The 19,799-nt window shown below is 41.0% G+C and overlaps 1 protein-coding gene across 1 annotated transcript in view; it reads right to left on the bottom strand.

The window, feature by feature from the left end:
* Positions 1-984, bottom strand: part of LOC109839297 (E3 ubiquitin-protein ligase At1g63170-like) — a 15,280-nt gene extending 14,296 nt beyond the window's left edge. Inside the window, exons 1-5 of the mRNA XM_020407727.1 lie at positions 735-984; positions 545-640; positions 345-457; positions 191-257; positions 50-106 (exon numbers count right to left, since the gene is read on the bottom strand). Coding sequence (XP_020263316.1) covers positions 50-106; positions 191-257; positions 345-457; positions 545-640; positions 735-947 — 546 coding nt within the window. The 5' untranslated portion in view covers positions 948-984. The remainder of the gene's footprint in view (positions 1-49; positions 107-190; positions 258-344; positions 458-544; positions 641-734) is intronic.

The raw sequence follows: 19,799 nt of genomic DNA, 5'->3' as shown, positions 1-19,799 counted from the left end.
ATCAAAGGGTATGAACCCTTTCAATTCTCAACTTAAGAATAAATGATACCCCACAATATAAAACCCCAATGGAAACTATCTTCTTTATGAATTTCTCCATTTCAGCCTAGCACCCATAATCAAAATCAACTTTCAGAAGAAAAATAATAATTAATTAATTAATTCAATAAAGTGTCTGGTCAATTCCAACCTTGAAAGGCTCATTATCAGTTCTGAAACTGATACCCGGTACATACTTCAGCCAAACAGGAAACCCCCTAAACACAGAAAAAACCATGTAAGTTAATCCCAATTCCTCACGAAAAAAACATTGCAATTTAAGCAAAATCTATTCAGAAAAATACCCAAAATTCCATTCAGCGCAAATGTAAGGGCCTAATCTAAGATGAACATAGAGCCCAGCCTCCTCCACGAGCTTAACAAACCGAACAAGATCATATCTTTCCTCAAAGTAATACTACATATATGTATACCAAACAAAACTCAGTGTAAAATGATCGAAACTTTAATTACCAAGAAAACCCACATGAAATTTAGAAATCACCTGGCCAGGGGAAGGCTCGTGCCCATTCCAGAACACATAGGTCTCTATAACATCCAAGCCCCCATCTTTAGCCTTTCGAATGAGATCAGGCCACATCTGCACGCAAGCCGGATGAAATAAACTGAAAATTAACATTAAAACTTGGTGGTAAATTCGGGAAAAATGAGAGAAACCCAGAAGCAGAATTGACCTCAGGAGTGCTCCTGGGGTAGTGAATGGAGCCAGAGATGAGGATTTTTCGCTGCCCATTGATTGTGATTGCTCTGTGATCATAAGAAACAGAGGTGGGCCTGTTGGGTTGAGGGAGGGGGTACCAGAGAGTTGAGAGGATTACTAGACAAGCAAGGAGGAGGACTGTGGGTGTTGAGCGATGAGGGGGAGTGGGTTCTGCCTTCGACGACATTGGTGGAGGTTAGAGAGAGAGAGAGAGAGTGTGTGGGGGGGATTCTGAGGAACTTAAAATATGAAAGCAGAGCGAGAGAGAGAGAGAGTGCGTGTGTGAGGAGCTGGAGGTCAGAATTGTAAGTGTACCTAAAAAAGGTGGAACCCAAATGGTGACCCAACCGACATTGGCGTCCACAGTAGATGTACGTGAAGAAAAAAATCTTGGTTGTTTTTGGTAATTAGGGGGAAGCATTAATTGGTAATGAGAGAGAGGGTGAGCATTAATTAAGTAATGTGGACTCTTTTTTGTAAAAAGAAACTAGAAGAAGGGATTTTTTTTTTTTAAATTAGATGCATTTTTGTCAGTTTTGTTAGTTTTGTGGTTTCAGAGAGGAAAAGTTTAGGAGAGTTTTGTGGAAAATGCTCTCAAAGAGTTTTTTTTTTTAATCACAAAATTTTTCCACCATTATTATGAAGTTATTACCTCCTATTAAAGGTGTGTATAATTTTCGGATGCAATGTATAAACTGGTATTCAATGAGAACTTGAGAAGTAAAAAAAAAACTCTTTTTTCCCCATAAATCACCATTTGTCAGAAGAACATGATTCATTGGATAGTCTTCCACACATTTAATTATTATTTTAAATATATTTTTAATCTGTCTCATTTATGCTTGAACCAAAGGTTGAAGATCTCATTGATGGAAAAATACCAGCTTGCACCGAGGTTCATGGTATTAAATTATATCATACTCCCCTTAAAAGGATGAGTTCAAGAAAATCTTTCGGTAGAAAAAAATACTATTGGAATTCAAATACTAATCCATTAAGTAAAAGTAAGTTGATAAATTGATGCATTCCTATTGGATATGCATAGTATGTAGATAAGGATATAGATTAAATTGAAATGTAAACCTGAATGAAATTATTAAATGTCAAATTTATAAATATATTCAAGATGAAGGGCGTATATGCAAAAACTAAACAAATTAACGAGACAAATAATGTTTGCCCCAAAGGTCGAACCCAAGAACAACACAGAATTACAAATGTTTGTAATGTGGATAGGATATTTGCAAAAATCACCAAATAAATTAAAGAGACAAAAGCTATTCTCAAAATTATAAAAAAGAAAAATTAAAATAAATGGCTGCGATCTGAGGACACAACGTGACGATCTTTCACCGACTAAAATTCAAGTAGTTCACGGTACTGCATAATTAGTTTTAAATTTTAATTATACTATTTTTATTTAAACAGAACTCGATTTACAATTGTTATTCTCTCACATGCAACATCACATACTAATTTATAGGCTAAAAATTTACAACAATTTCTATAGCACTTTCATCTCATTCTATAGGTATGTGCCTTTATTTTTTTTCTTATTAGATTACATTAGATTATTTTAAAATATTTAATTATATTGTATATTTAATCTTTTTTCATATCAAGAAATAACAATAATTTTCACAGCACTTTTATCTATTTTCTTCTTAATAGATTAGATTAGATTATTTTAAAACAATTAATTATATTGTATGTTTGATCTTTTTTTTAAATCAGAAATTACAAATAATTTTTATAGCACTTTTATATCCTTCAACAAGTATGTGCCTTTGTTATTTTCTTATTATTAGATTAGATTGGTTAAAAATTATGAATTATGAAATTACAACAATCTTCACATCACTTTCATCTATTTTTTTTCTTATTGGGTTAGATTAGATTATTTTAAAGCAATTAATTATACTAAATATTTGATCTTTTTTTTTAGAACACAAAGTTTAATTACACTATTATTATTTAAATAGACATTGTTTGTATAAAAGTCAAACAGAATATCACATGTATCTTATATCTCAATGCCAATTGTAATACTTACACATGATGTTGGTTAAAATAAATTTTATTTATGGGCTTAACTTATATGATCCTACTTTAACCGGATTAGCTAATTTAATTTTTTTTACACTCAAACTCTTCTACAAAACCAAAAGAGAATAGCAATGTTGTAGCTATATATATCCACTAGACCACAGATATCTTGAAAACTACACAAACAAAAATCATACTAATTACCTCCACATACCCACTGTTTTTAAAACTGTTGGGTATCAACTCAAACTCCAAGTTAGTATAGTGTTTTTAATTCTTTGTAGAACTTCATGAGAATTAGATAGTGTTAGAGATCTATCATGATTAGGAGTTTGAGTTCCATCATGATTAGGAGTTTGAATCTTATTCTAATTAGGAAGTTAGACTAGAGATATGGTTTTAGTTTCCCTATATATGTCCTTCTATTGTTAGAGGAAATACAAAGAAGAAGAAGTGTAGAGAGAAAGAGAGAGAGAGGGTTTGACAGTCTTTGTCCATACAAAAGATTGTAATTTGGAGGTGATAGTAGATTGATTTTGATTCTGTAGTTTTTTCCTATTGAGGGTTTTCCATGTTAAATCTTGTGTGATTTTATTTGCTGTGTTTGGTGGTTTTTCGGGGGTTTTTTCGAGATCTAAAAATTCCATATAAGTGTAGGCGTCAAAAAATGCTAATAGATATCCCAAACATAGAGAAGATCACTCAAAGGGATCTCATATTGAAAATCAAAGCAGGAATGAACTGTCTCGCCAGCCGAGACAGGCTTTGCCGTCTCACTTAGTGACGACAGTATTTGCCGCTCGCCAGCGAGACAGTGTTGAAATAGTCAAAACTACATTTGTAACTGCCCTACACGTGTCCATTAACTGCCAAGGGACGCGGGAAACATCATGGGCGAAAATCACGTGAATAACTGCCAAAATAACGAAGTTTGAAACGTGGGAAAGCAGTTAAAACGAAAACTGCATGCGGTTACTGTTTCCGAGACAGTATTTACTATCTCGTGGGTCGAGACAGCAAACACTGTCTCGCCCAGGGAGACAGTAAACACTGTCTCGCCGTACTAATGTCGTCATTTGTTGAGTTTTTTCAGTTGCAGACCCCTGAGGCTATAAATACCCCCCTAGGGTCACTTCTGACGAGGATCGAGCATATTTTCGAGCATTCCAGAGCAGAGAGAGCAGATTTGAGTTTTCATACAACGCCTTGAAATTAAGCTTTGACTTGATTTTAAGAAGAACGACTATCTTACTTCGATAAGATATCGTTTCAAGTTCTCACTTCGATAAACGAAGTTAGAATCCGTAAACCCTCTCTTCACGATCTGTGATTCGGCGGTCCACGAACCAAAGCGTTCCCGGCACAGGCAAAGTCCCATGAAAATAAAGATCGATAGACGATTTTTGTGTTTGTTTCTCAAAAGTTATAATTTTTGCTTTGTTGTGTAAAAGAGGGTTTGTTTCTCAAAAGTTATAATTTTTGCTTTGTTGTGTAAAAGAGGTCTTATAAAAAGACTATTTCTTTGAATTTATTGTAATCGCTTGAAGATATAATGAATTCCTCAACAGAACCGACTTTTGACTCAAACAAGCTGGTGACCACAGTGGGAGCCAGCGGCCTCGCTGCCTTGTCAACGAAGAGATCGAATACGAATTCGATCAGGCGAAATTTGAGGAGTACTTGTCATCCTCATCATCAAAACTTTCCTCACCCCGCAAATGTAGGAAAGTTTCATCTCCCAGAAAAAAGCTCAAGTCTGCAGTGTCAATGAAGACCGCAGGTGAAAGTTCTTGCCCGGATGTTGCTAAAGAATCTACCTGCAACATCTCTGCTCCGAACGACTCCACACCCATTCAGGAGTCGATGATAAATAGCTCGCCGGTGCTGACGAAGAGAGCTCGTCAGAGACAGCGCCAGCGCCATGCTCGACAATTGGCTAAAGCCATGCAACAAACCGACGGGGTCCATTACTATGCGGACCTAGAGTCGAGGAGGCAGAAAATGATTCAGTTGCCTCAACGGCAAGATAATCATATTTCTGCACAACTTACGACGAAGGAGTGAACTCTCGTCAAAAGGGCCCGTTCAACCCTTAAGGAACGGATACAAAGGCGTAAAGCGAAGGCCGCCCATGCTCGTGCTCTTCGTCAACAAGCCCAATGAACCAAGAAGGAGACGGTGTCTGAAAGGCCACCGAAGAATCGTAAAGTTTGGATGCCGAAGACGCCGCAAGCATCTGTTCCGGGCCCGTCTACTGCATCGGTAGTAAAACCCTGGGTTAGCCCAGATTTGTCTAAGTTTAAGATAACAATGGCGGATCGCCTCGGTCCTTCAGTTGACGACCGAGGCAAAGCCCCGGTTAAAGAAAATCCAAGTCCAGCAAATAAACCGTTAATGGTTTCATATGCAGGGGGTCGTAAACACCCTCCTGTCAGAACTGCACAAGTCCAAAACGAGAGAATACCAGTTCACTCTCGTTTAGGACCTCTGAAAACTCCACACCCGCAAGGGGGTGGATTTAAAAATTTAACTTTGGATCGCCCAGAGGCGACGACTAGTCGTCCCGTGCATGTTAACAAAGTTAAAAAACAATGGATAGGTTGCTCGAATCACAATAATGATGAGCTGTACTATCAGAAGAATGACTCAAGAAAGAGAAGCGTCCGAGAAGATGAGTCCCATTGCGCATGTGAGAGGCTCATTAAAGCGGTGCTGACAGAATGCGGATGCTCTAAAAATAATTCAAGAGTATCCGTATTTCAAAGATTATCCAATGAAGCGTCAAAACCCAAAATGAGACGTTTCAACAAGAAGAAACCTGTAATCCGACAAGATGAGTTCCCTGAGGTCACTATCAACATGACCAATAAAGGAAAGCAAAAGTCAGTCAATCTCGACCCTGATTTCTCTCCAGGAGGGAGAGTTGAGCGGGGTCTTTCTCAAAGGATGTTGCGGTTACAAAGAAGAGCCAACCTACGTCGGGATTACAAGAGAATACACGAGGGGCTCTCTTCAGATGAAGAATTATCAGACACTTGTTCTGCTGTAGCTTCAGACAGCACCGCGTCCAGCGTAGGGCGAGTCAGAGAATCATTCGCAATCACGCCGGATCAACTGGCTCACATACTGCAGGAAGCGTTGGCTAAACAACACGAAGAAATTAGAGCTGAGTTCAAAACCGAAATGGAGTTGACTATGCAACAGATGCGAGACTTGCAGGTTCAGCAACACCAACCGGAATCGAGCCAGAAGGCGGAATCCAGCCGGCGTAATGAAGAGGATGAGACTATCTTTGATGATCCTCCTCTAGATAAAGACAACTCCGGAAGCGGTCCGACCAAGTCATCCACTCAACCTTCACAGATCTACTTAAAGAAAAGCGAGGAAGAGGACAAGAAGATGCACGATCTTGAGAGCAAAGTCAACGCTCTGATGACGGCTCAGGAAGTGAAGAAAACGGGCATTCCATACCCGTATCCGAGGGAGTGGGACCTGATTCCTTATCCCCAGAAATTTAATTTGATTAACTTTACTCCTTTTGATGGCAGGGGTTCACCAACTCAGCACTTGATCTATTTCAAGTCGCATCTCGGCGCAATATCCGGGAACGAAGCCCTGATGGTCCGATCATTCGTAGGAACCCTTCGCGGGCCTGCCTTCGATTGGTACCGACGCCTTAAGCCCGGGAGTATCACTAGCTGGGAGGATATGGAAGAACTATTCCTCACCAATTTCTTCGATGATGACACAGAGGTCTCTAAAACTTGGAAAGAATTGAAGGTGAGAGGTGAACAGGCTGAACGCTTTCTCAAAAGGAAGAACTTGGAGAGAGGTCTGCCACCAGCTAATAATCAAAAGCAGAACTTTAATCCTCGAGGCAGAGGAAGAGGGTCCACGGCAGCTGTGGATGCACATCAAACATCGCAACAGCCGTCGCAACAACAACCGCAGCAGTCATCCTTCCAACTGGCGCCAAATCAAAATCAGCAGCCCCCTAGGCAGCCCAAGACTTCTGAGCCTAGATTTCCGAAGGAATACTCATTCAAAGATGATGAAGTTCCGGTCATCTTCAAATACTTGTTAGAGAACAACAAGATCAAGCTTCCACCGGTCACAAACCAAGAAGAAGCAATGAAGATTAATGACCCGAAATACTGTGCATATCACAGAAGGGTTCACCATCCAACTAAGACGTGTTATGTCTTGAAAGACAAGATACAAACATTAATTGATGTTGGTATTGTGACGCCGAAGCCAAAGGAGAAGAAAGTAGGCGCAAACGCAGTCTCAATTAGCTTCGGATCAGTTCCTTTGTCCTGGTTTCAAGTCGAGCTAGTATCAAAGGTCAAGATACAAACCATCAACGATGATCCTCATGGACAGCACCAAAAGGGGCTTGTATCTCACACAACCCCCAACGGCGAAATCCTTTTGGTTCATCCGGATTTGCTCGAAGATGAACAGTGGACAACATCCACATCAAAGAAGAAATCAAAGGGCAAGGGAAAAGAGAAATCTTGTTACGGAGCCTCGGCGATTCCCGAGAAGAACGATGAAGAGATAGCAGCTTTATCACTTTCTGATGGAGAACAGGAAGTTTTCGCTACAAGAAGCGGGAATGAGTATCATTATAAATATCCTGAGACTTCTAACCCAAATGCTACAACTCTAAAAGAGCTGGGGATAGCTACAACTCCTCCAGTAGCTGCTGAAAAGCCGCAACAACCGGCTAAGCAAAAAGAGAAAGAACCCCAACATAAAGAGGTTCAAATTCCGAAGCAGTCTCGTTTCAGCCGACCGATCGAACGCACCATATCGTTTCGACGTTATGGCTCAGTTGGCCAATATCCCAGCAAGGATTACGCTATACGAGTTGTTGCGTCTCTCAAAAAAAACCAGAGAAGCTTTACAAGAAGCTCTGGCTGATTCTGAAGTATTCCTAACTCAGATCAAGCCAACTCCTGAAAAGCCAGAGTCATCAGTGCAGCATTGCAATCTGGCAGCCACCAAATTTCCGTGCATCGCTTTCACCAAGGAAGATATGCAAGTTAGGAATTCAAAGCATGATAGGCCTCTATATTTCACCGGATATATTGGCTCGAGCATGGTCAACCGGATCCAAGTCGATCCGGGTTCTGCCGTTAGCATCATGCCACTTCGGTTGATGTACCACCTCGGAATTCCCGCCAGCAAGTTAGCCTCCACAGGAACGGTTATCTATGGTTTCAACACAAGCGGGTCACGACCGTTGGGAAAAATCCGGGTGAAGTGTCAACTCGGAGATCTGAAGTCTGAAGTCACCTGCTATGTGATCGATGCGGAGACTTCCTATAACTTACTATTGGGTCGCCCATGGATCCACGGTAATCTTATAGTTCCCTCCACCCTCCATCAGTGTTTGAAATATGTCGACACTAATGAGGAGGTCAAGACGGTGGTCGCGGATAAGCAACCATTCAAGGGGTTAGAAAATTACTTTACTGACTCCCTTCTTTATGGTGCCGAATCCGAAACTGAACCATCGGCCCATACAGTGGAGAAGAAGCTGATACCGAAGCCGGGCTCGATTATAGTGAAGGTCTTGTACTAAATGACATTGAACCTCTTGTAATCGATCTTGACGGTGATGAATCGTCGGACGAAAGTTGTAACTGGCAGCTTGCCGATGAAATAAGAAATGGTGATTTAGAGTACTCGCGTTGTCTTGATGATGTAATGCAGGAAATGTATAACAACCCTAATCTACATATGCCACTTCGTTCGTCCTGTACGACGACGAAACACCTCCAAGATTCATGCGGAACAACTATGATCTTACCCGCAAAGACAGGGGGTGAAAAAGAGATAGTCTTTGGAAAAGGGAAACCATCCCCTACTCCAGATCATTTATTGGACAGTAATTCGGACAAAGAAAAACCCGGGCGACATTTCTCTCGGTATAGTTCACAAGCAAATGGTTATATGACAAAACAAGGTTATGACCTCTCGCTCGGTGAAGGCCTTTATTTTGGTCAAGGTGTTAGAGTTCCACCCCGTCCTGCCTATGTACCAAAAGGAAAACCAGATAATTATTACAGTCGTAATAAGGGTCTGGGTTATGCTTCATCATCCGATGACGATTATGGTCAACAGATCATTAACCAATTAATAGATAGGAGCGGACATTCATCCGATACTTCAAATTAGGATTCTGATGTGAGCATTGGAGAAAAGTTCAAAACTCTCATGTCAAACATGGCAATGGTTGATCCTGCTACAACAGAAGAAGACGATCAGTTGCCCACTTGGGAAGATCATTGGATACATTACATGAATATCCAATACGGCGATCGATTTGAGCAAAGAGAACCTCCTACCGAGGATAAGGTAGTTCAAGTTAATATGGGTGACGAAGTTAATCCAAAACCTATATTTATCAGCGGTGATCTTCCGTCGGAAGAAAAAGAGGAACTAATAGCCCTAGTTAAAGAGTATATCGACGTTTTCACTTGGAACTACGAAGATATGCCGGGACTCGATCCAAACGTAGCAATGCATAGCCTTAATATAAAATCGGATGCTAAACATGTCAAACAATAACAAAGACGGTTTCGTCCGCAGATTATGGAGGCGATAGAAGCTGAAGTCAAGAAGCTAATTGATTCGGGTTTTGTCAGAGAAGAACAACATCCTGAATGGTTGGCCAATATTGTTCCAGTCCTTAAAAAGAATGGAAAAATCAGGATCTGTATTGACTTCAGAGATCTGAACACGGCCTGCCCCAAAGACGACTTTCCTCTACCGATTACGGACGTCATCATTGACAACACATGCGGGTTTGAAAGAATGTCATTCATGGATGGATTTTCTGGGTATAATCAAATCAAGATGCACCCGGATGATGAAAAGCATACAGCATTCAGAACACCCCTGGGTGTCTTCTGTTATACTGTTATGCCATTCGGTTTGAAGAATGCCGGTGCTACATACCAACGAGCAATGACGAAGATCTTTCAAGAGCACCTCCGGAAGACTGTCGAATGCTACGTTGATGACCTGGTCGTTAAGAGTCGTGATAAAAACGACCACATTAACGATCTGAAGACAATGTTCGAGCTTATGAGAACTCATCAGCTGAAAATGAATCCGACTAAATCCTTCCTTGGAATGTTGAGCGGTAAATTTCTTGGATTCGTCGTCACCACAAAAGGTATTCATATTGATCCTGATAAGGTGAAAGCAATACATGAGCTACAACCCCCGAGAAATCTTAAAGAACTCAGAGGGTTGCAAGGTCGATTGGCATACATCCATCGGTTTATATCAAATCTATCGGGAAAATGTCAACCGTTCTCTAAACTCGCGAAGAAAGGCGTGTCGTTCGTTTGGGATGAAGCATGCCAAAAGGCATTCGAGGATATTAAGAAATATCTGGCGAATCCACCTATTCTTGTTGCACCGAAATAGGGCAGACCGTTTTAGATTTATGTCAAAGCGACGAGCCATTCGTTAAGTGCATTACTTGCACAAGACGACAATAACGGTCACGAACAAGCTGTGTATTATCTGAGTCGTACATTGGTAGGAGCTGAGTCTCGTTATCCGATGATTGAGAAGGAATGCCTCGCTTTGGTATTCGCGATTCAGAAAATGCGACATTATTTAGTCGGACAGACGATTTATGTCATTTCCAACATAAATCCCGTAGCGGTTGGCCAGATGGGCTTTACTCCTATCGCAATATGACTTGTACTTCAAGCAACAGAAATCTGTTAAAGGACGAGCTATTTGTGATCTTCTGGCGGAAAACCCTACGAAGGATGTAGTAGAATTGTACGACGATCTGCCAGATGAAACTCACGAAGTTAATACTACCTCACATCAACAAGTGTAGCAATTGTACTTCGATGGGGCTTCCCGATCAACCAACGTGGCAAGTGCACCCGGATGTTCTAAAATCTCCTCAGGAGTGGGGGTCGTTTTAGTTTCCCCGGAAAAGCACGTCTTGCCTAGAGCATATTCACTGACCGAACCATGCTCTAATAACGTGGCTGAATACAATGCATTAATAATCGGACTTAATTTCGCCAAAGAGCTGGGGGTCGAATACCTTGAGGCTTTTGAAGATTCTCAACTGGTAGTTAATCAAATACGAGGAGAGTATGAAGTCAGAAATCGAGACCTGATTCCATACCACCAGGTGGCCATTGAGATGGCAAGCTCGTTTGAAGAATTTTTCATCGAGTACGTTCCGCGTTTACAAAACGCATACGCAGATGCATTGGCATCATTGTCAGTATCCTTGGCTCAACCTCCCGAAACAGAGCAATTGATTATAGTGAGGACTCACCAGCTTATTGTTCCAATCTACGATTCGAACGCTAAAGAAATATACTCAACTGGAGTTGAACCCGAAGTTCGAGATTGGCGCTTTCCCATTATCGACTATGTCTTACATGGTATATTACCTGAAGATGTAAGAGAAAGGGAATCGATTCGACGAAGAGCACCGAGATTTTATTACAATGCCGCAGCGCAAATGTTGTATCGACGATCGTATGATGGTCTTTTACTCCGTTGTCTATCCAACAAAGAAGCGGAACAAGCGCTCAAAGAGGCGGTTTCATTTTGGCAATCATCGATTATTTCTCGAAATGGGCAGAAGCAGTTCCACTTAGAGAAGTAAAGACAGCTGATGTTATCAAATTTATTAAACACCACATCATATATCGGTATGGTGTGCCAAGACGAATAGTGCACGACAACGGTCCTCAGTTCGTGAGCAACGCATTTATCAAATTTTGCGGTAAATTCGGTATTAAGGACGTTTCGTCGACTGCTTATAATCCCACAGCTAACGGATTGGCCGAAGCTTTTAACAAGACTATCATCAAAATTCTGGCAAAATTGGTAAAAACCAATAAACGAGATTGGGACGACAAACTCGGCGAAGCTCTCTGGGCTTATCGTACGACCGTCCGCACGCCTACCGGAGCCACCCCGTATGCTTTAACGTATGGGTGTGAAGCCGTCCTTCCGTTAGAAATACAGATTCCTTCTCTCCGTATCGCTCTTACAACGAGAATGACGACGGAAGAACATCATCAGAAACATCTTGAGGAATTAGAGAAGTTGGATGAGAAACGCTTGGAAGCTCAACAACAAATCGAGTTTTATCAAGCTAGAATTTCTCGGGCTTTCGATAAAAAGGTCCGACGACGAAGCTTTAAAAAAGGAGATCTAGTCCTCGCTGTTCGAAGACCTATGATTCCCACTTCCAAAAAGAAAGAAAAGTTTGAACCTAAATGGGAAGGACCATTCGTGATAGAAACAGTCTATTCAAACGGTGCATATCGCCTGATTACTCAGGATGGCAACAAATTGATGATGCCAATAAATGGGAAGTTCCTAAAAAGTATTATCCGTAATACGTTCAGGATAACCTATGTAAAACGGGAAGTTTCTAGAGAATCCTGTATAGGATATTTCAGGATAACCCGATATCAGTTGATTATTCTAAATGAAGACTGATCATGTGAATAATCTATTCTTAATTGTTATAAAAATAATTAAGATCCTCATATTACCTTGTTGAGATGAGATTTAATGGTAGTTAATCTTTCCTCACAAAACCTTGTCATGTGATCATGGAAGAGGAGATTCGATGATTTGTAATCTCACACCATGAAACCCTCACTGATCGGATCAACCAATAGTCATCAATCTGTATCAGTCAACAAATTGTTTTGTGTCAAATTCTTATGTTTGAAATCAAAATTTCCCACCGATTAGTTTGTGCAAATCAATAAACTCATTGTTATTTGCACCCTACTCCTATTCCTCACTTGGTCAAACCTTTTTGTGCAAATCAATAAACTCATTGTTATTTGCACCCTACTCCTATTCCTCACTTGGTCAAACCTTTAAATAGATAGGACCAAAGCCAAAATCCTCTCTCGATTCATTCCATGAACGAGAGGTCCACAAATTGAGCGATCAAACCATCCTACAGTTAGGATCGTCTCAAAACCCCCACTTGGTCAAACCTTACTACAGTTAGGACCACAGCCAAAATCTCCTTTCGATTCATTTTTTGCGAACGAAAGGTCCACTTTTGAATTGAGTAATCAAACCTTATGACTGTTAGGGTTATTCAAACCAATCCAGATTCTCTAAGTGGAGATTCCACTTTGAGTTTTCTTTTCATCAGGAGATAGAATATAAAATTCCTCCTCTCCGATTCTGGGTTTATCTCTACCAACAAACAAGAGACCAGTAGATAGAATATAAAATTCTTCCTCTCCGATTCTGGGTTTATCTCTACCAACAAACAAGAGACCAGGAGATAGAATATAAAATTCTTCCTCTCCAATTTCGGGTTTATCTCTACCAACAAATAAGAGACCAGGAGATAGAATATAAAATTCTTCCTCTCCGATTTTGGGTTCGTTGTCCTATATAGGAAACGCAACCTATTCACACTTTAAAATCCATGTCGTTCATACAGGGGGGATGTTATCTCTATCCCTTATTAGAGATAAGCCTACATCTAACACATGTAGCCTACATATTCAATATGATAGTTCAAAGTCTAAAAGAGTTTAATTCTTTTAGCGCAACGTTATATATGAAACGGACTTAGATAATTCACATACTAGCCCGATTCAAACGGTATTCGGTAAAGGCGTATCAAATCCGTTGATGGCTGAGGATTTGCCAAAAATCCTATAAGTATTATGGTTATTTATTCTAAAATAAGAATGAGTAATCATAATAAAACCTCAGTGAGCAAAAAGATTCAATATAATGAGCAAAAAAGTTTACTATGTTGACCAAAAGCATTCAAACAAAGCTACAAAAAATATATGTTCTCCAATTACAAAAGTTTATACTGACTAATCTGATTTTCAAGCTGCGAAAGCTCTAACGCACGAGCCTGTTCAAGCTCAGTTGCCAATTTAATTTTGAAAGCTTCTTCGTCAACACTTTGAAGCTTGATAATCTCTTGTTCCTTTTCGGCAACCATTTGATCCTGAAGATTCAATTGCTGAAGCAGGTCTTCTTCAGCTTGAGTTACCTTTGTCAACTCAGACTCCAGGATTTCACGAGCATCCTTGGCGTTTACAAGTTGCTCTTCTAAGCGAGCTATCTCCTCTTGATTCAACTCCAAGTCCCGGCGCAGATTGACCTTGGCATGTGTTTTCCTGCCAATACTCACCCTAAGCTGATTACTTTGGGCTCTTAGCTATTGGAGTTCGAGATTAGCTGATTTTTGAGAATCACGCCATGCTTGAAGCTTGGAGTCCATGTGAGAAGCAATGTAGGAAGGTACGCTTTCGGTGCGAAGACCCTTCAGAAGTTCAACATATTGCTTCAAGTCGACCATGTAGGCGTTGATCGAATCGGCTAACTCATTATATCCTTCATCTCGGATCCCTGATATATAGCGGTCAAGAGGTTTCTTAAAATTCTCAAATTGCGATCCTTTGGAGAGAATACGATCAACCATAGAATTCAAAAAGGAGATGAAGCCGTCGAGATCAGAGCAAATGCCGGCTTTATCCGGATCCTCGTCTGCTAACAAGGCTTGGATGCGATCTGATAATGATGAGGAAGAAGCTGTGATGAGGGCAAATAAGTCAGTACAAGACATATATAAGCATACAAGACAATAAACTAAAGCATACCAAGTTCAACGGTAGAGCCTCCAGCATGTCTTGGTTCGCCCAAGGATGGCAGTCCGGATTCCTGAACAACCAAAGTTGGTTCAAGAATGGCAGTTGTTGATACACCCGCTACATCAGATGCCTTTTTAACTAAAACTTCAGAAGATGGCGGATCCAAACCAAGAGGCTCCTTAATAAAGGATTCTACAAACAAAAGGATTACAATGAGCATAATAGAACGTTGATCGGAAACTTGAAACAAATGGTGGGTAGAACTCACCAATTCTAGGCACAACATCGGCCGACGTACCAACTTCTTCAGTTGGTCTCGCTTTTGTTGCGACCGGACTAATCTGGGGAGTGACGGTAACTTCTATTATCATTGGATCTATAGGAGTAGCAGGCTGGGATTCAGGAATGGATGATTGGAGATTAACTTCAGTTCCTGCCCACGGCACAAGGTCGCGAATATCTGGTTGACTAGATGTCCCAATGATTATAGTAGTATCAGTTCCAGCAACTGGTCCTATAATTCAAACACTTACATGATTAATCAAGTTAAAATATATATGTATGCATATGTGGAGTTTACAGAATAGAGGTCTTACTTTCAGAAGGACCTGCTTCTGTTGAACCGACTCCAACGTTGGATTCCGTGGCTGCACCAGGAGTTTTCCCCGATAATAAGTCGGAGATATACTCATGGTCGCCTTCAGAGAGATCAAAATCGAGGTGATGCTCATTGAATTCCTCGACCTCTGTTGCATGCATGGCCTCTCCTCCAACAGATTCGTGCATCGTGACATCTACAAAACGTGTTGAATCGTAAATGACACGTAAATTCAAACGAATTTGCTCAAGACAAAGATTAATTACCTTCGTTGGTCGGGACGGATTCGAGAGCTTCACCACTTGTACCTGCTTCTTTTAGTTTAACTAAAAGGAGACCAAGCACACAAGTCATTAAAGGAGGCACATGGTCTGACTCATTCATTTCTCGGATTTCTCTTCCAAGGGGAGAAAGATCAGTACCTGTATCCGTAGCCGATGGAGTGATGTCAAGAGTTGGTGAAACATCAGCTGGTCCTTCTTTCAGAGCATCTTGCATTTGTTGGACGAAGCTGGTCTCCTCGGTCTCCATACCTCCGGGAGAAACAGCATCAGCTGGCAACTCTCCTTCTTCTCGACTCCCTACAGAAGTTGAGCAGGAAATAAGTTTGAGCGTTAAGAAGTATAAAAGCGATAAAAAAAACAAATAGTTACCTTGTTCATCAGAAGAAGCACTACGACCAGATGTCTCTTCTAGAGGACAGCTTTCTTTTGTCTCTTCGGTGGATGTGCTTCAGAACCTTCGTGACGACGTTTGGTGCGTAATTCAGTACTGGGAGGAACTTGAGTTTGAGCTTGAGTGGAAGATTGAGATCTTTGCCTACGAACAAGAGGCACTGTATCCTCTTCATCCTCTTCATCTCCACTGAGAACGTCTAGCTCCTTTTTGTAAAAGCAAACCCCAAACTTAAAACAAACTAAACAATCTTAAGCCCTTGTTAAACTTTAGTTAAAACATTTCTTAGGTTGTAGAAAATAGTTATGGCAAAGGGGTTGTATGTGGTAAAAATTGCAAAGAGAAGAACAAAGAAAATTGATTTGTATTCCTTTGATTCCGATTGCAATTCGATTACAAAAGAGAGGAGAACGAAATTGGTTCTTCCTCTTTGTTTAAAACTGGGTTCTTCACGGTGGCGATGGAGTGCCTCCCTTGAATGCTCGCGTCGAGTTTGCTCTCCGTTGATGATCTGACGTTTTGATTCACTAGAACATGATCTTCTCCTCACGATTTGACGTTGTGGAGAACTTGCGTGGCAAGTTTAAAACTCTTGATGAGTTGATAACTCTGATCGAGTTTGAACTCTTGAAAAAGAGTTGATTTGAACCGAAGATCGGTTGTAAGCCAAGGACAGAGGCTCCCTGTTGCTTATTCCTTTAATCTCAGTTACAATTGGATTTCCTGATTACAAAAGAGAAGAGAATGATCTGGATTCTCCCCTTTGTTTAATTCTGGGTTCTTCACGGTGGCGATGAGATGCCTCCCTCGAATGCTCGCGTCGAGTTTGCTTCTCGTTGACGATCCGATGTCTTGTTTCACTGGAACGTGGTCTTCTCCTCACGATTTGACATTGTGGAGAACTCTGAACGAGTTTGAAACTCTATGAAAGAGTTGATTTAACCGAAAGTCGGTTATAAGCCAAGGATGAAGAAGATCTTGTTGCCGATCTCAAAAGCTCCAGAAATGCTCTAGGGATCCTGTTGACGAGCCAAGAAGTTCTAACCGACCGAACCCGGAAGATCCAGCCCTGATCTGATTATCCAAAATCCGATCCTTAACTCTGTTGAGTTTGTTGTTATTTATAGGGGATTAAGGGGTGTAACCACCTCCTTAATTCGCTCCTAAGTGGGGCTAATGGGATGTAACCGCCCCTCAAATTACTCCTGAGTGGAGTTGTGATCCCCTCAGATTGTGGGAAACGGTTTTGAAATCGTTCAACTCGTGTTTGAACGAGTCAAACGCAGATCCTGCATTCTGGCAGTGTCTGGAAGCTTGAACGCAGTGATTGGAAGCTGCGTTTGCAGCGGATGAAAGCTGCGTTTGGCAGCGGTATAGAGCTGCGTTGGGCAGCGCTTAGAGCTGCATTGAGCAGCGGTATAGAGATGCGTCTGGCAGCGAGTGAAGCTGCGTTGAGCAGCAGTTGGAGCTGTGTTGAGCTGCGTTCGTAGCTATGAACGCGATGCGTCTTGATGTTGGTGTGCGTGGAGGACTTCCGCAGCTTGATTTGAAGAGACCGTCGATTTGTAGTCTCTTTCTATCGAAGTTTTGCAAAGATCGTCATTTTGTAATCTTTACTTTAGCTCTTTGATATGCAAGAGTCGTCAGATTGTAACTCTCGATGTTGATGGTGAAGGCTGTTAAACTAGAGCTCTCATCGGTTGTCATGAAGGTCGTCAGATTGTAACCTTCAGCGATCTACGTGAAAGTCTTCAAATTGTAGCCTTCTGGAAGTCGTCAGATTGTAACTTCCATCATCGGTGTTTGATGGGGATCAGCTATCTATTGTGATTTTTAGACAGCCTACAGAACCCCCTCCAAAGTTTTCGAAAGTTCGCGGTTGACTGGGACGAATTTTCGGAATACTTTGGATCTCAACTCTGATCTTGGAGCTGTTGATTCCTTGTGGTAAAGGATTTGTTCTCTGCACTTGCTTCGAAGGCATCATGGTTGAAGGGATTTGCCACGTAGGACCTGTGTGAAGGTATGCGCCATAATCCTGCTTCTGGAATGTGGGGGTGAACCCTGTATTTTGAACTTGAGATGCGGGTCTCACCCTTGCATGTTGAATTTGGAACACGGGTGTGACCTCGGCGTTCGGTTTTTGCATCGCGGGTCTGACCTCAACGTTTTGACTTAAGACATGGAAGTGGTTTCCGTGTATTTTTGACTAAGTCTTTGAGACTTGTCTTTGGCTCATCTGTTTTAAGTCTCGGCTCACATCCATTAAGCTGATGGTCCTGCAAACGTGCATAGGATTTTTGGCAAACCCTCAGCCATCAACGGATTTGATAAGCCTTTACCGACTACCGTTTGAGTCGGGCTAGCATGTGGATTGTCTAAGTCCGTTCCACATGTAACGTTGTGCTAAGAGAATGAACCCTCTTAGACTTGATGCTATGATTTTGAATACATAGACTTTGTCATTTTCACGGAAAAAGACTAACCGGCAACGCGTGTTAGGCGTAGGCTTATCTCTAATTAGGGATCGAGATAAAGTCCCTCATGCGTAAAAGGCATGGATTTTGGTGCTACGATGTTGAATACGTAGACTTTGTCATTATTTCTTCCTGTGTTACTTGAAACACTGAAAGAAAGTTGGAAGCTCCAGAGGTGTAATATTAACTTGGCATGAATTTTCGCTTAGAGTGAAATTCAGAAATTTTCTTTATTATCACTCGGATAATTCCAGAAAATATTTAATCCGTTGGGGTTTTATAATGACAACTTGCTATTCTTGTTGAAAAAGGATTAACAAGTTCATTGGGGGGGTTTGACTGTTAGAGGTGTGATGTTAACCTAACAGTATTTTATGGACCTATCGCTCTATTGAGGAGAGTCGATAAGTGGATTTTTGTCAGAGGTGTAGTGTTAACGTGACAGGATGTGTGTTGCGATTGGAGCAACTTTGTGGACTTATCATCCTATTGGAGAGGATTGATAAGTGAATTGTTGTCAGAGGTTTGATGTTAACTTGACAGGAATGTGTTCTTATGACTTGCACAAGATTTTAGGAATTAGCGTCTCGCTGGGGAAACTTGCTAAATGAGTTTATCATCAAAAGCGATAAATTTTGATGCTTGTGATTTGAACAAGATTTTGAAGACTTAGCGTCTTGCTGGGGAAGATTGCGATTTGAGCAATTTTGAGGACTTATAATCCTATTGTCAAGGATTGATAAGTTGATTGTTGTCAGAGGTATATTGTTAACGTGACAGGAATGTGTTGCGATTGGAGCAACTTTGTGGACTTATCATCCTATTGACGAGGATTGATAAGTGAATTTGTCAGAGGTATAGTGTTAACGTGACAGGATGTGTGTTGCGATTGGAGCAACTTTGTGGACTTATCATCCTATTTGACGGGGATTGATAAGTGAATTTGTCAGAGGTTTGATGTTAACTTGACAGGAATGTGTTCTTGTGACTTGCACAAGATTTTGGGAATTAGCGTCTCGCTGGGGAGACTTGCTAAGTGAGTTTATCATCAGGAACAATGAGTTTTGATACATGTGATTTGAATTTGATTTTGAAGACTTAATGTCTTGCTGGGGAAGATTGCGATTTGAGATATCATCCTATGTTCAAGGATTGATAAGTTGATTGTTGTCAGAGGTATATTGTTAACGTGACAAATTGGGAGTGATGCAAGTTGAATGCATACTCTGTGGGGATGATGATCGTCAGAAGTATAATGTTAACTCGACGATGTGAAAGATTCGTTACTCTTAATCCAATGGATTCCAAGTAACCAACCCCCAGCCTTGATTAAGACTTAGCAGGGGAAGAAAAAGAGGTAGACAAGGCACATTGCCTAGTGAGGCACTATCCATGAAGTCGAAATAGAGGCACATCACCTGATAGGCCATTATCTGATGAGTTTGACTATCAGAGGTAATTGTTAACATGATAGTTTTTTGTAGACCCACCATCCTACTTGAAGAGGATTGGCAAGAGAATTTGGAGGGAATGGACTATCAGAGGTAATCATTAACGTGATAGTTTTGATAGACCCGCCATCCTAT

This window comes from Asparagus officinalis, chromosome 4, assembly GCF_001876935.1.
Source record: "Asparagus officinalis chromosome 4, Aspof.V1, whole genome shotgun sequence".
Taxonomy (NCBI): Eukaryota; Viridiplantae; Streptophyta; class Magnoliopsida; order Asparagales; family Asparagaceae; genus Asparagus; species Asparagus officinalis.
This window is presented reverse-complemented; position numbering and strand designations above follow the sequence as displayed.